This window comes from Microcaecilia unicolor, chromosome 10 (genome assembly GCF_901765095.1).
Source record: "Microcaecilia unicolor chromosome 10, aMicUni1.1, whole genome shotgun sequence".
NCBI classification, from domain to species: Eukaryota; Metazoa; Chordata; class Amphibia; order Gymnophiona; family Siphonopidae; genus Microcaecilia; species Microcaecilia unicolor.
The window spans coordinates 194,227,820-194,241,575 of NC_044040.1; the positions used below are offsets into that span (position 1 = coordinate 194,227,820).

Consider the following 13,756-nt stretch of genomic DNA (forward strand, 5'->3'; position numbering starts at 1 on the left):
GCAGCGCTGAACACCTGACACAGAGAGGCAGTCCCTGTTCGACAGAGCTTACAATCTAAAAATGCACAAGATAGATATGTATGCAAATCTCTCAATCATATTTATTATAAATGAATTGCAAACCAGACTGGCTAGGTGTGCCTCAAGGACTGGGTTAAGAACCGCTGCTTTAATGCACACTGTGGTGTGCAACTGCTTAAAATTCATTTCTATCAAAATTATGGCTTCTAGCAAGTGACAATCAAATGCATTAATTCTCAAAAGAGAATAAAAAGCCACTTTAACAGATGTAAACTATTTATTGAATATTTGCCACCAAATATTGTTAAATACATAATCTTGGAGCTTTGTTTTCAAGTTAAAATATCAGAAACAGAACACCATATTTACAAATCTTATAAGGAATGTTACATAATGACACATTAAGGCGGTAAATTCTTTTGGCTAATAATTCTGAAAGAATAGCAAAAGTGATGTAAATCTTAGTGAGATTATGATTAAGCTACAATTAAGTCTTACAAAAATATGGTGTAAGCTGGCAATAATCCCATTCAACATCCTGGCGTTACGTCCCTCGACAGGGACGATAATTTATACAGTCAAACTTTAAAATTTACATATAAAAAGGTAGTTCTCCACCATTGAAAATTACAGCTTTTAATGTACAGTTTCAGGCTACATTTTTGAAGGTTTGGAGTATCAAGTTAGTTTGATGAATTAGTCTGTTGGCACTTACGAATACATTTATTGCCCTGTAATAAGAAAAAAAAAAAGGATTAAAATAAATAAAAGCATTAATACAGGCCTCAGGGAAAAAAAACTGCCTATTTTAATACTGTACACAATTTGCACTGCTAGTTGAATTGTCTGTATACCAGTTAAAACAAAGGTCAATTATAGCATCCTGCCCCACTCACCAAGCGGGGGAAGGGGGGGCAATAACTGGCATGAATGCATCTAGTCTGCATATCAGTTAGTTATTCTGAAATTTGCTAGTTTGGGATTACCACCTCAGACTGATTTAATGTTATTAGATTCCCTTCCCCTCTCCTGAATACAAAAATCCATCATATGAAATTTCCTGAAAATGAGTTACTATGGACTTTAAATTCTGCAATCCATTTTGAATGATTCTAAAGATTTATGCGTCATGCTGATTCTGCCAGTCATCAACTGAACGCAATGAAGAACAACCATTTAAATGATTATATGACAGATCACTCCTAAAATGACAACTGCACTTAGCATATAAGCTGAAAACACACATATGCCACGTTATAATTTGGAATTATACGGAATCAGGAGTACTAGGCACTGAACACATTCAGGAAAAATGATTTCAACAGTTTATCTTCTGTTCTATTGCTTGTGGTGGCCTGAACTTAAAAGCTAGGGTACAAAAACAAACATCTTTTAGACTTTCGAAATGCCTCTTCCCACTTTATTTATTTTTTTTTTTTTTAGAAATGTTATAGTGCACAGAACTCAATGAACACTTGCATACCCTATAAAAATTTTCAAGCCAGGTTTCAGGACTTAAATTGACCAATAACATAGTTCCACTGAGAAGCAAGCTGGCTGGTGTTACTGGTCTGGTTCATATTTTTTTTTTTAAATTATAACACATATGATGCTTGGTAAAGAAAGATACGTGTATAAAAGCATGTTAGAGGCTAGGTCAGTGATTCCAAAACCTGGCCCTGGAGACACCCCAGTCAAGTTTTCAGAATATCCACAATGAATATCCACGAGAGAGACTTGCATGCAGTGGAGGCAGAGTATGCAAATCTCTCATGGATATTCATTGTGGATATCCTGAAAACCTTAATGGTTGGGGTGCCTCCAGGACCATGTTTGGAATCACTGGGCTAGGTACACATTCTATACATTCATTTAATCACGTTAAACTATCCAGAAAATTAATCAATTTTAAGCTTAGATATGGATAGCTACTTCTTACATGTGAGCTCCGGTATTGCCATACTTTGTAAAATGTTACTTGTTATGTTGTGAGCTCTTGATTGTATTTGTATCGAAAATCAATAAAAGAAATTAAACTCGTAAACTATCCAGAAAAATTAGACTTATTTTACACTCTATGGTGCTTATTTTCAAAGCATATGGTCATCTCAAAAGACAAAAATGGACATCCATGTGCTTGAAATGTCCGAGTATCGATTTTGCAAAGGCAGAAAAGCAACATCCAATACTGCAGGGGGCGGGATTAGGGAGGGCCTGAAATCTGGATGTCCAAGGGGAAAATGTTAGACCTGTTTCAGTCATGTCCAGAGTACAAAAAGGTGTACTGGCACTGGCAGGATTAATGTATAAAACCTACAACTCATCATCTCTATAGCACTATTAGACATACACAGCACTGTACAAGTTATGCAAGTACTTTGTCCCTAGTGGGCTCAAAATCTAAGGTGTTTGCTGTACTTGGGGGCAATGTAGGATTAAGTGACTTGCCCAGAGTCACAAGGAATTGTAGTGGGAATCAAGCCCAGTTCCCCAGGATCTCAGCTCCCTGCACTAACCATTAGGCTCCTTAATCCCCCAGTGAATGCTGTCCCACTCTCTCCCCCATGCAAGTGGAACAGAAAGGAGATACCAGGCTCTATGACAGCTTCGGGTATTATGGGCATTCTCAAAGCAGGAAGCAAATCTGAGGAATAGCCTAGTGGTTAATGCAGTGGATTGCAAACCAAGGGACCCAGGTTCAAATCCCACTTCAACCTTTTGGGGAGGGGGCAATTTTGAACCCTCCAGGAACAAAAAAATACATACTGTACTAATATAAGCCACCAGCACACCAAAATGCTGTAAGAGCAGTGCACATTCAAGTTCAGTAAGTATGTTGCTGTTCCTGGAGGGTTCACAATTACAAAAAAGCTGAGATTTGAACCTGAGTTCCTTGGATCACAGTACACTGCACTAACCATTTGGCTGCTCCTCTGCTCGGAAGTCTGTGTAGCCAAGAACGATGCCATATAGACATCCATGTCCCTTGTTTTCTCCTGTTCATAATTTGGATGTTCCAGTTTGTAAAATGGAAATTAGATTGTGAGCCTTCCAGGGGTAGGGAAATACCCAGTGTACCTGAATGTAACTCACTTGAGCTACTACTGAAAAAGGTGTGAGCAAAATCAAAATAAATGTTCATGATGGATGTTTCCATCATATGGACATTCATCTCATGTATTTTCAAACAGGAAAACTTAATGCTTTTTCCGTTTGAAAATACATGCGAGATGGCTGTCCATCCTTTCAGAAATGGCCCTCTATGTATCTAGACTGGACAAACCTGAAAACAGCCAGAGTTGTGGAATGTAGGCTAGAACAGCTTTATGACCTCAGATTTAGATCTCAAATAGTTTTTCTGAAAACTTTTTTTGACACATTTTAGTAGGCATTTTTACCAGAAAATAAGTTCAAAAAATGAAGGTGGGAGGGGAATGTTGAGCTCTCACCACTCTCTGATTCTGGTTTGCAGGAAAAACTAGGAAGTGCAACAGGTACAATGTACTGTAGTAAGACATAGTGAGAGTTTTACATCCACTTACTTTCCATCTTTAAAATAGGTTTTCAGAGTATCACTGAAGCTTTTGGAGTATTTTACAAATTCTTTCTTTTGATGCTCGAGTGCCTAAAAGTATAATATAAATTTGAAGTGAAACTTTAGGAGAAATGATAGTGTACAAAATTAACAGTATTTGATACAACTGTAACATGAAGTTGCAAATTACCAAGAAACATTTGGTGGAATGTTTGATAAATACATTTAGATAACTGATGCAAAAATATAAAAAAAATACTGGTTGCATTTTATAGTGGAAAGGTTTTTTTTTTTTTTTTTTTTTTTAACAGCAACGCAGCAGCAAAATATTTACCATTGTAAAAGGTAAGCTAAATAGCTTACATGTTAAGATCATTAGTACTTTGATTCCGACATATATGGAGCACTTAGGACTGGCCTTGATATCAAATATAACAAGTATCAAACTTTGGAATTTGTTACCCAACCTATCAATGCACACTGGGGAGGCTGCATACTAACAATTATGTTACTATGGTATATAAAAATGAATTCACTTTGAAACAGTGTGAAGCATCAAGTCAAAGGATCTTATGGAAATAAATGTTTATACATCTATATTTTTTTAAACAAAAATGACATTAACATCTAAGCAGAAACTGTATTATAAGTTTCTGCTTAGATGGGAGAGAGTGGTGGATGCTTGGAATACCCTCCTGCGGGAGGTGGTGGAGAGGAAAACGGTAACGGAATTCAAACATGTGTGGGATAAATATAAAGGAATCCTCCTCAGAAGGAAGGGATCCTCAGAAGCTTAGCCGGTGCTGGGAGGCAGGGCTGGTGGTTGGGAGATGGGGATAGTGCTGGGCAGACTTATACAGTCTGTGCCAGAGCCGGTGGTGGGAGGCGGGGCTAGTGCTGGGCAGACTTATATGGTCTGTGCCCTGAAAAAGACAGGTACAAAATCAAGGTAAGGTATACACAAAAAAGTGGCACAAGTGAGTTTATCTTGTTAGGCAGACTGAGTGGACCGTGCAGGTCTTTTTCTACAATCATCTACTATGTTACTATGTAAGTGTTCTGACTTCAATACTGTACCTCTTGGAAACATTCTACTGACTCAATCACAGCAGAACATTAGATTTGTGCCTCTCGGTACTCCACGAGTGCTTGCATTTTTCTTTATTCCCAGACTAGCCTAACATGCCCCATTGACCTACCCTGCGATTCTGGTACTGATATTTCTTAAAGACATTATTCACGGTGTCAAGAAGTTCCTTTATTGCACTGGCGATATCCCTGTTGGCAATAGAAAACACAAAACGGGGAAGTCTCAGTTTTGCATCTGTATCAATGATTTAGTTTCCAATGCTCGCAAAGAGAGAGCTTTTTATATATTTAAGCAATATAGAGATTAATATACTGCAACACTTATGTATTCCTCAAGATCAAATTACCTTGGTATTCAAAATAAATGAGTAGGTAACATGAAACTACACTGCACTACTCCCTAAAACAATGAAAAAAAAACCCTATATAATTCTCTTATGGCACAAATTTAGAACATCCTATTAAAAATTAATACTGTCTGGTCCGTTTGCTCCAGTTTTAACATCCAGACTGCAGAAGAGAGGGATTCCCAATGCATGTGTTAATTTGCGTAAGGTACCTTCAGAACTAGATCCACCCAACCCATGTGGTACTGATATGCCACATCAGAGCTATTTTTGAATGAATGTTGGCCACAGCTGTAAAACGCTAAAAATTAGACCACTCGCTACTGGCCTCCCATGAAGCTCAGTTGGTCTTAGTAGTGTTACAGGAAGTCACCTTAAGTATTTGTTGGGACAAAAAAAGTTACCATATTAAGAAGGGAAAGTGCATACTCCCCAAATGATGCTCAGAACTAACTTACAATAGAGTAAGAAATGTTCATCTTGCTTCAAACAGGAGCAAAGTATTATGAAATATACAGGATGATTCTGTATGCTCTACTGTAGAATCATGCAAGAAAAAAATGCAGCTAATCTGTAAATCTGAAAATCACATGATATTCCACATGCACAGAAATGTGGTGCTTACTTGATTGTCTGAAGGAATCTCACTCTGTCATTGATTTCATCAGGAATTTTACTAAGAATCTGTTTAAGTGCCCGTGCCTTTTCATTTAGTTCTTGGAATTCAGGTTCTGGTCTTTCTATCATATACTCTGAATGGGATGAAACAATCAAGAAATTGTTACCCTCAAACAATTTTCTTTATAGATATTTTTATATGTTATTTGTTGCTAAGTTTAAGTACTAGATTCAAGTGAGAGACCTGACTTCTCCTTGCTAGACTAGCTAGATATGCTGCACATAATGGACTTTCGAGTACACAGAGACTACAAAGGCAAACGTGGTCCACAGTACTCCTATGGAAAGCTGTGACGGCCGAGGAAGGACCAGGGGGATAAACCAAGAAGCTGTAAGCAAAGGCTCATAGTGGCAAAGGCCTAGCTAGGGTGGGATAGGTTTATATAGAGCTGGAAGTCGTTGTGGGAGGTGGCACAACATTCCCCCCCCCCCCCCCCCCAACCAAGAACCTTCAGCACAGTATTTTCATTTAACCATTCCTCCTCTTCATTTGGCAATGAAAATGGTAATACAGTTCATATACACTGGGAAAACTGGCAAGTTTAAACCTTTTCCTAATCAAGTTTTAGATTTGCTCTCCCTAAGAGTTATACAAGCTAATTTTGAGTTCAACTTATTGAATTTTTCATTCAAATGAATCTGAAGAGTAACGTTACGCATCTGTAGCAGATGTTCTCTGAGGACATCGGGCCCAGTATTCTCACACATGGGCGTCATCTGACAGAGCCTGGTGCTTTAAGTTTTGGCAGCATCCCGTGCCTTCCTGCCAGACACACAAGCACGGGTACATCAGTCTGATGGTGTAGCTTCAGGATGACAACTCCAATAGGGATGGAGGGTGGGTATGTGAGAATACTGGGCCTGCTGTCCTTGGAGAACACCTGCTACAGGCGAGTAACTTCGCTTTCTCCCAAGGAAAAGCAGGCCCAATGTATTCTCACATGTGGGAATCTGTAGCTATCAGACTTACTGAAAACAATGCTAGGACAAAAGGGACTCGAAGCGTCGAGGCCTTGACATCAATTAACCCAATAATATGCCTAGAACAGAATAAAACCGGGCCTAGGAGGATGGCATTGGATTCTAGACACTAAACAAATTCTGTAGGACTGTCATGTTAGAAATTCTGCTCCTGGGAGTAGCGAGATATGAATGTTGCAGCTTTGAAAATCTCCTCAAATGGAAGCTGAACTCAAGTGGGCTACCGATATATACATGGTTCTGACATTATGAGTTATGACATGACCCTCAAGAGTCAAGCCACCCTAAGCATAAGTGAAGGAGAAGCAATCTACTAGCCAACTGGAAAGAGCACGTGTCAATGACTACTCTCATCCTGTTTGGGTCAAAAGAAACAAAAAGCTAGGTGGACTTTCTATGGGCTTTAGTCTGCTCCAAATAGAAGACTAAGGCTTGCTTGCAGTCCAAGGTATGCAGTGTGCTTTCACCAAGATGGGCATGAGGTTTGGTGGTGGTGGTGGTGGTGGGGGGGGGGGGGGGGAAGTGTTGGCAGAACAACTGACTGGTTAAGATGGAAATCCAACACCACCCTAAGAAGGAATTTAGGATGCATGCGAAGAACTACTACTCTGTTGTGATGAAACTTAGTGTAAAGTGGATCAGCAACTAGGGCCTGAAGCTCATCTGCGAACTGAAGTGACCGCCACCAAAAACAAACTTCTAGGTCAAATACTTCAGATAACAGGAATCCAGTGGCTCAAAAGAACCTTTCATCAGCTGGGTGAGAACAACATTGAGATCCCCATGATAGCAAGGGATTTGACTGGGGCTTTGTTAAACCTCTCATGAACTGACCCACTAGAGGCTGTACAGAGACGGGCTTACCCCCCTCTCACACACACACGTAGATGGTAAGCACTGATTGCACTGAGGTGTATACTTACAGAGTTGGTTTTCAAGCCAAACTCAGGAAGGTGCAGGAGGTATTCAAGCAGTTTTTGTGTAGGACAAATAAGAGAATCTAGGGCTTTGCCCTTACATCAGATGGAAAACCTCCTCCATTTGAAAGATCATCTCTTAGTGGAATATTTCCTTGAAGACAGATTCTGGACACAGACAGATTCTATGCTCTCAACAGGCTATGAGGGCCAGCACTGGAGGTTGGGGTGCAGAAAGGACTCCTCATTCTGCGTGATGAGGTTCAAAAAACACTGATCTCCACGATTCTTCAGAGGTCAACTCCTGAAGAAGAGTGATCCAGATGCGGCTCTGCCAGAATGGTGCGATTAGGATTATCGTTCCCCGATCTTGTTTGAGTTTCAGCAACGTCTTCTCTATGAGAGGTATGGGAGGATACACATTCAGAAGGTTCTTCCCCCAATGGAGGAGGAAGGCATCCGACGCATAATCCGAGCCTGTGATGAGTGGCAAACAGATACTCCGAGGGGGGTGCCCCATTCCTGAAAGACCTTGCAGGCTATGCCCATGTTGGAGACCACTCGTGAGGTTGCATTACCTGTTTAGTCTGCCAGGCTATTCTTGCCAGCCAGATACATGACCCACAGAATCATCATGTGAAGGATGGCCCACTGCCACATTCCCACCGCTTCCTGACACAAGGGGTAGGATCCTTTATCCTTCTGCTTGTTCACATAGTACTACATCACAACCTGGTTGTTGGTTTGAATGAGAACAATTTGGTTCAGCAGCTGATCTCTGAAAGCCTCTAGAGCATTCAAAATGACCCTTAGCTTCAGGAGGTTGATGTGAAGAACTGTCTCCTGAGCAGACCATGCCCCCTGGGTGTGAAGCCAATCAAAGTTGGATGCATCCGTTAACACCTTTTGAGGAGGTAGAATTTGGAATGGGAGTCCTGTGGTCAAATTTGGCTGAACTGCCCACCAGAGCAGGAAGTGAACTAGCTCTGGAAGGACTTAGATGACATCTACTAGGTTCCCTGTAGCTGGAGGCCACTGGGGAGACAGAATCCATTAGACCCTCCTCAAATAGAGGCAAGCCATGGGAGTGGCGTACACTGTGGAGGCAATGTGGCCTAGCAATCTTAGTATCTGCTGAGCTGTGACCTGCTTGCTGTTGTGAACTTGCGAGGTGAGCGTCACCAAGGCATCTGATCTTATTTGTGGTAAGAAAACCCAAACTTGCACTGCATTGAGCAGAGCTCCTATGAATTCCAATTTCTGTACAGGGTGCAGGTGGGACTTGGGGTAGTTTACAACAAACCCTTGTAGCTCTAGAACACGAATAGTTCTTTGCACGGATGCCTGTGCCCCTCTGTGCGATATGCTCTTGACCAGCCAATTATTCAGGTAGGGAGCACAGACTCCCAGTCTGTGTTGCGATTATTGCAAGGCACTTGATAAGACTCTGGGACCTAATGTGAGGCCAGAAGGCAGAATGTGGTACTGGTACTTGTGTTTCCCTACTTGATCTGAGATACTTCCTGGGAAACATCAAAATGTGGGTATAGGCATCTTCAAGTCAGAGAACATAACCAATCTTGTTTCTGAATCATGGGAAGAAGGGTGCCCAGCAAAAGCATCAAAATGTGGGTATAGGCATCTTCAAGTCAGAGAGCAAAGACAATCTTTTTCCTGAATCATGGGAAGAAGGGTGTCCAGGGAAGTCATCCTGAACTTTGACCAGGAATTTGATCAGGGACCTTAAGTCTTTTTGGACACAAGGAAGTGCCTGAATTGGTCTGTAAAAGGGTTGAGATGTCCTCTGCAAGTACCTGCTTGTGCTGATGAATGATGCTTTCTGTGGGCAATTTGGTGGTCTCCGTTGCCAATGCACAGCTAACCGGGACTGACTATTTGAAGAACCCACCGGTCGGAGGTTACAAAGGGCCACCTTTGATAGAGAAAAATTCAGCCTCTCTCTCTCACCGGAAGGTGGTCTGGGGTGGTTACTTGGATTGTGGCTATGCTCTCCTGGAGCCACTCAAAGCTCACCTCCTGCTTTGACTGGGGGGCTGGCTGGGACTTCTGGTATGAGCAGGAAGGCAGTGGATACCTACACCTTTGAGAGTTATACAGTCTGCGTCAACCCGTTTGGGAACCTCCTTGTGTAAGAGGTTACAGCTGGAGGTTGAGAGAGGGACTGGTGTTAGCAGGCTTCTTGAGGTCAACGACCTCCTCCACTTTGTCCCCAAAAAGCTTGTCTCCTCGACAAGGAAAGTCTGCTAATCTCTACTGAACTACTGGTTCTAGGTCAGGAACCAGTAGTGTGTATGCATTCCCACACCCATGGCAGAGAGTCATGCAAATGTCAAAAGTACATGTGGCCCTGGCCAGATATGTCCTGCACTCAGCTGATTTTTAGCCAATTAATGAAGGTCTTTGGACTGCACCTGAGGGAGCCAGTCCAAGAGACTGAGCCAGGGACTTCAAGTAGATGCTCGTGTAGAGCTGGTAGGTCTGAATGCAGGCAATAAGCATCGAGGCCCGAGTCCAGTATAAGAGTCTCCCTACCTGGGGGCGCCAAGTCATGAGCCCTGGAGCTTCTAGCCCGCATGAGAGTGGATTTGACCAACAGAGTGGCGAGGCAGTTGCGCCCTCTCAAATTCAGGAGCCTTTTGGATGAGATACTGTGTATCCACCTTCTTCTGTACAACCTGCACTGAAAGGGGAGATTCTCAGTTCTTCATCAGTGTACCATGACTCCCTCTCTGGGAGGAGATTTGTAGACTGATAACATCTCAGTCCTAGGTTTCTCCTCGGTTTCCAACTTAAATGGGATGGTCGAAGCCATCAACTCTGTCCAACACCAGCGAGACCACACATCCTTCCAGCTCTGCGGAAAAGACTGAGGTATCTACATGCACGCATTGGCCAGGAAGGCCCCCAAGCATTCATGGTGGGATGCTACCAGAACTTTCTTAAAGTTATGCGTCCTAGGCAGTGTCCACATCAGGCTCTGTCAGATGACACCACCCACATGTGAGAATACACTTGGCCTGCTTGTCCTCAGAGACTAGATTTATTACAAACTTAAGGGCCTTTTATCAAGCCACGCTAGCAGCTCCCGGTGCAACAATGCAGACAATGCCCATTCACTTTGAATGGGATCTGTCGGCACTGTTGTGCGGGAACTGCTAGCATGGTTTGGTAAGAGGCCCTAAGTATTTTCACTGCTTGCCAAAACTGTTTCTAATAGGCACATGACAGTATATGACAAAATCTGTTTTGAAAAAAGTTCAACTCAAAGTAGTTTACAGCTGTCACCACAATATATTAATGACTTGGATGTGTTTTAGTGAGTAGGGCATTTGAGACACTAATCACATTTAATATTTCCACTAATTTCCTCATGAACCCTGATATACCTTCTACATCATCAGCTGCCATACGCAACAGAGATTCTGTGAAGTTCACTTCTACACTTTTCTTCTCCAGAATCTTTACAATGATGTCCTGCGTAAGACCTGGATTCTCCTTTTCAGCCTATGGGGGGGGGGGGGGGGGGGGGGGGAAAGAGGGAAAAAAAAGAGGTCATGTTTTCCAGTTACATGCACAGATTTTGTAATGAGAAATTACATTCAGCTTTTGTTTTAAAGCAGAACAGTTTTCTTGTCAATTTTATTTTTACAGTTCTGTATAAGTCTTTCAATTCCAATTATGAGTCCCTTTATTTTTACTCCCATTAATGGCCTCACCTTGATGAAAGCTGCTCTTAGAGTCTGAGCTGCTGACAGATTTACCCGCTCTAGCTGCAAGAAAAAAAAAAAGTTAGTACAGCTTATTCTGAAGGAATTAGAAATGATTAAAAGTACACTGGTGATCGATATTCAAGTTATTTGAATAGTTTAGTTTGTCTACAACAGTTTGTCCAGGATTCTGTGCATGGAAATCTTAAGTACATTAGAGTAAAGCATCAACATTTTCGTGGATGACATAAGAGAGCCTTATTCCCCAGCAAACTGAAGAATGGTTGCCTGGATTCAATGTGAACTAACCTACTTGAAGTAGACCTTCAGGAAAATTACCTCTCTTCCTGTTAAGATCTGAAAAAACACTGCCAGGCATATTGAATTGTGTCTTATTTAGCACGGGCTAATCATTAGAATGTGCTAAAATCTCTGTTAGCGCACCTTAGTGAAAGGACTCAAGTGGCAAATTTGTTCACTTCCCGACAAAGGTTAAAGGGAAAGGGAGAGGGATGTGATATACCGCTTTTTTGTGGTTACAATCAAAGCGATTTACATATTATGCACAGGTAAATATTTTGTACCTGGGGCAATGGAGGGTTAAGTGATTTGCCTAGAATCACAAGGAGTTGCATTGGGAATTGAACCTGGTTCCCTTGTACTCAGGCCACTGCACTAACCATTAGGCTACTCCTCCACTCAATTAAGGTCATCTCAATTAACTAACCTTTTCCCTTCCCATTAGGATTTTCTAATGTTACTGTTCTACAAAAAGACCTGATACTATTTTTTCACTTAACCAGTGAGGTGGGAAGGGGAGGGGGGAGAGGGAAGCAAGTACACCGTATATACTGAGCACAATCTGCTCTAAGGCAAGCTCAGGGAGGACATCTCCCAAGGAGCTGATGGGCATGACGTTGCTCTATCTTGATCTTCAGTGTGAATTGGGCTTGTCAGGTACTTGAGACCTGGAATGGACACTGTTGAAAGCAGGATGCAAAGCTAGATGGACCATTGGTCTGAACCAATATGGTTATTCTTGCTATGTTCTTGGAGGAGAAATGGGGAAGTGAATAATTTGTGGCCTTCAGAAAGTCCCTTCTAGGTGTACAGTCTTCAGTACTTTACATTATTCTGCTCTCCTTACAAATCATGAATTCTAGCATTCCAACAGAAAAATGAGATATTCCACAAAAACACATCCTAGAAAGAGTATTTTAAAGATAGGCAGGTTCTCTCTTTGAAAGTAGTTTCATACATAGCTCCATTAGTACTTGAAATAAAGTAAAACATGCCATTTAAATTTACAGCGAGTCAAAAATGAAGTCTATAGTAGGAGTTGTAGTCCAATAACCAGACTGACAATCAGGAAGGCCTGGTTCAAAATACCACTTTGGTTCCTTGTGATCATGGGCAAGTTATTTAACCTTCCATTGCCTTAAGTACAAAATTAGATTATAAGCCTTCCAGGGACACAAAAATATTGGAGGAGTGGCCTAGTGGTTAGGGTGGTGGACTTTGATCCTGGGGAACTGAGTTCGATTCCCACTTCAGACACAGGCAGCTCCTTGTGACGCTGGGCAAGTCACTTAACCCTCCATTGCACCATGTAAGCCGCATTGAGCCTGCCATGAGTGGGAAAGTGCAGGGTACAAATGTAACAAAAATAAAATAGATACTATTGGAGATTCTACATGGAATGTTGCTACTATTGGAGGTTCTACATGGAATGTTGCTACTATTGGAGGTTCTACATGGAATGTTGCTACTATTGGAGGTTCTACATGGAATGTTGCTACTATTGGAGGTTCTACATGGAATATTGATACTATTGGAGGTTCTACATGGAATGTTGCTACTATTGGAGATTCTACATGGAATGTTGCTATTCCACTAGCAACATTCCATGTAGAAGGCTGCGCAGGCTTTTGTTTCTGTGAGTCTGACGTCCTGCACGTACGTGCAGGACGTCAGACTCACAGAAGCAGAAGCCTGCGCGGCCACATTGGTGATCTGCAAGGGCCGACTTCTACATGGAATGTTGGAATAGCAACATTCCATGTAGAATCTCCAATAGTAGCAACAGCGGAGGAGTGGCCTAGTGGTTAGGGTGGTGGACTTTGGTCCTGAGGAACTGAGTTCGATTCCCACTTCAGGCACAGGCAGCTCCTTATGACTCTGGGCAAGTCACTTAACCCTCCATTGCCCCATGTAAGCTGCATTGAGCCTGCCATGAGTGGGAAAGCGCAGGGTACAAATGTAACAAAAATAAAATAGATACTATTGGAGATTCTACATGGAATGTTGCTATTCCACTAGCAACATTCCATGTAGAAGCCTGCACGGCCACATTGGTGATCTTCAAGGGCCGACTTCTACATACATACATACACACACATATACATATATATATATATATATATTGAACTACAACCAGGAAAACAAAAAATATTTTAAAAA

General features: G+C 41.8%; 1 protein-coding gene across 3 annotated transcripts in view; it reads right to left on the reverse strand.

Moving 5' to 3' along the window:
* Positions 1 to 283: 283 nt before the first annotated feature.
* Positions 284 to 13,756, reverse strand: part of PDCD10 (programmed cell death 10) — a 40,475-nt gene continuing 27,002 nt past the window's right edge. For all 3 annotated transcript variants that reach the window (XM_030216788.1, XM_030216789.1, XM_030216790.1), the window contains 6 exons: positions 11,306 to 11,359; positions 10,976 to 11,093; positions 5,618 to 5,744; positions 4,756 to 4,834; positions 3,564 to 3,646; positions 284 to 752 (listed from right to left, as the gene is read on the reverse strand). In XM_030216788.1, the coding sequence (XP_030072648.1) occupies positions 671 to 752; positions 3,564 to 3,646; positions 4,756 to 4,834; positions 5,618 to 5,744; positions 10,976 to 11,093; positions 11,306 to 11,359 (543 nt within the window). In that variant the 3' untranslated portion in view covers positions 284 to 670. The remainder of the gene's footprint in view (positions 753 to 3,563; positions 3,647 to 4,755; positions 4,835 to 5,617; positions 5,745 to 10,975; positions 11,094 to 11,305; positions 11,360 to 13,756) is intronic.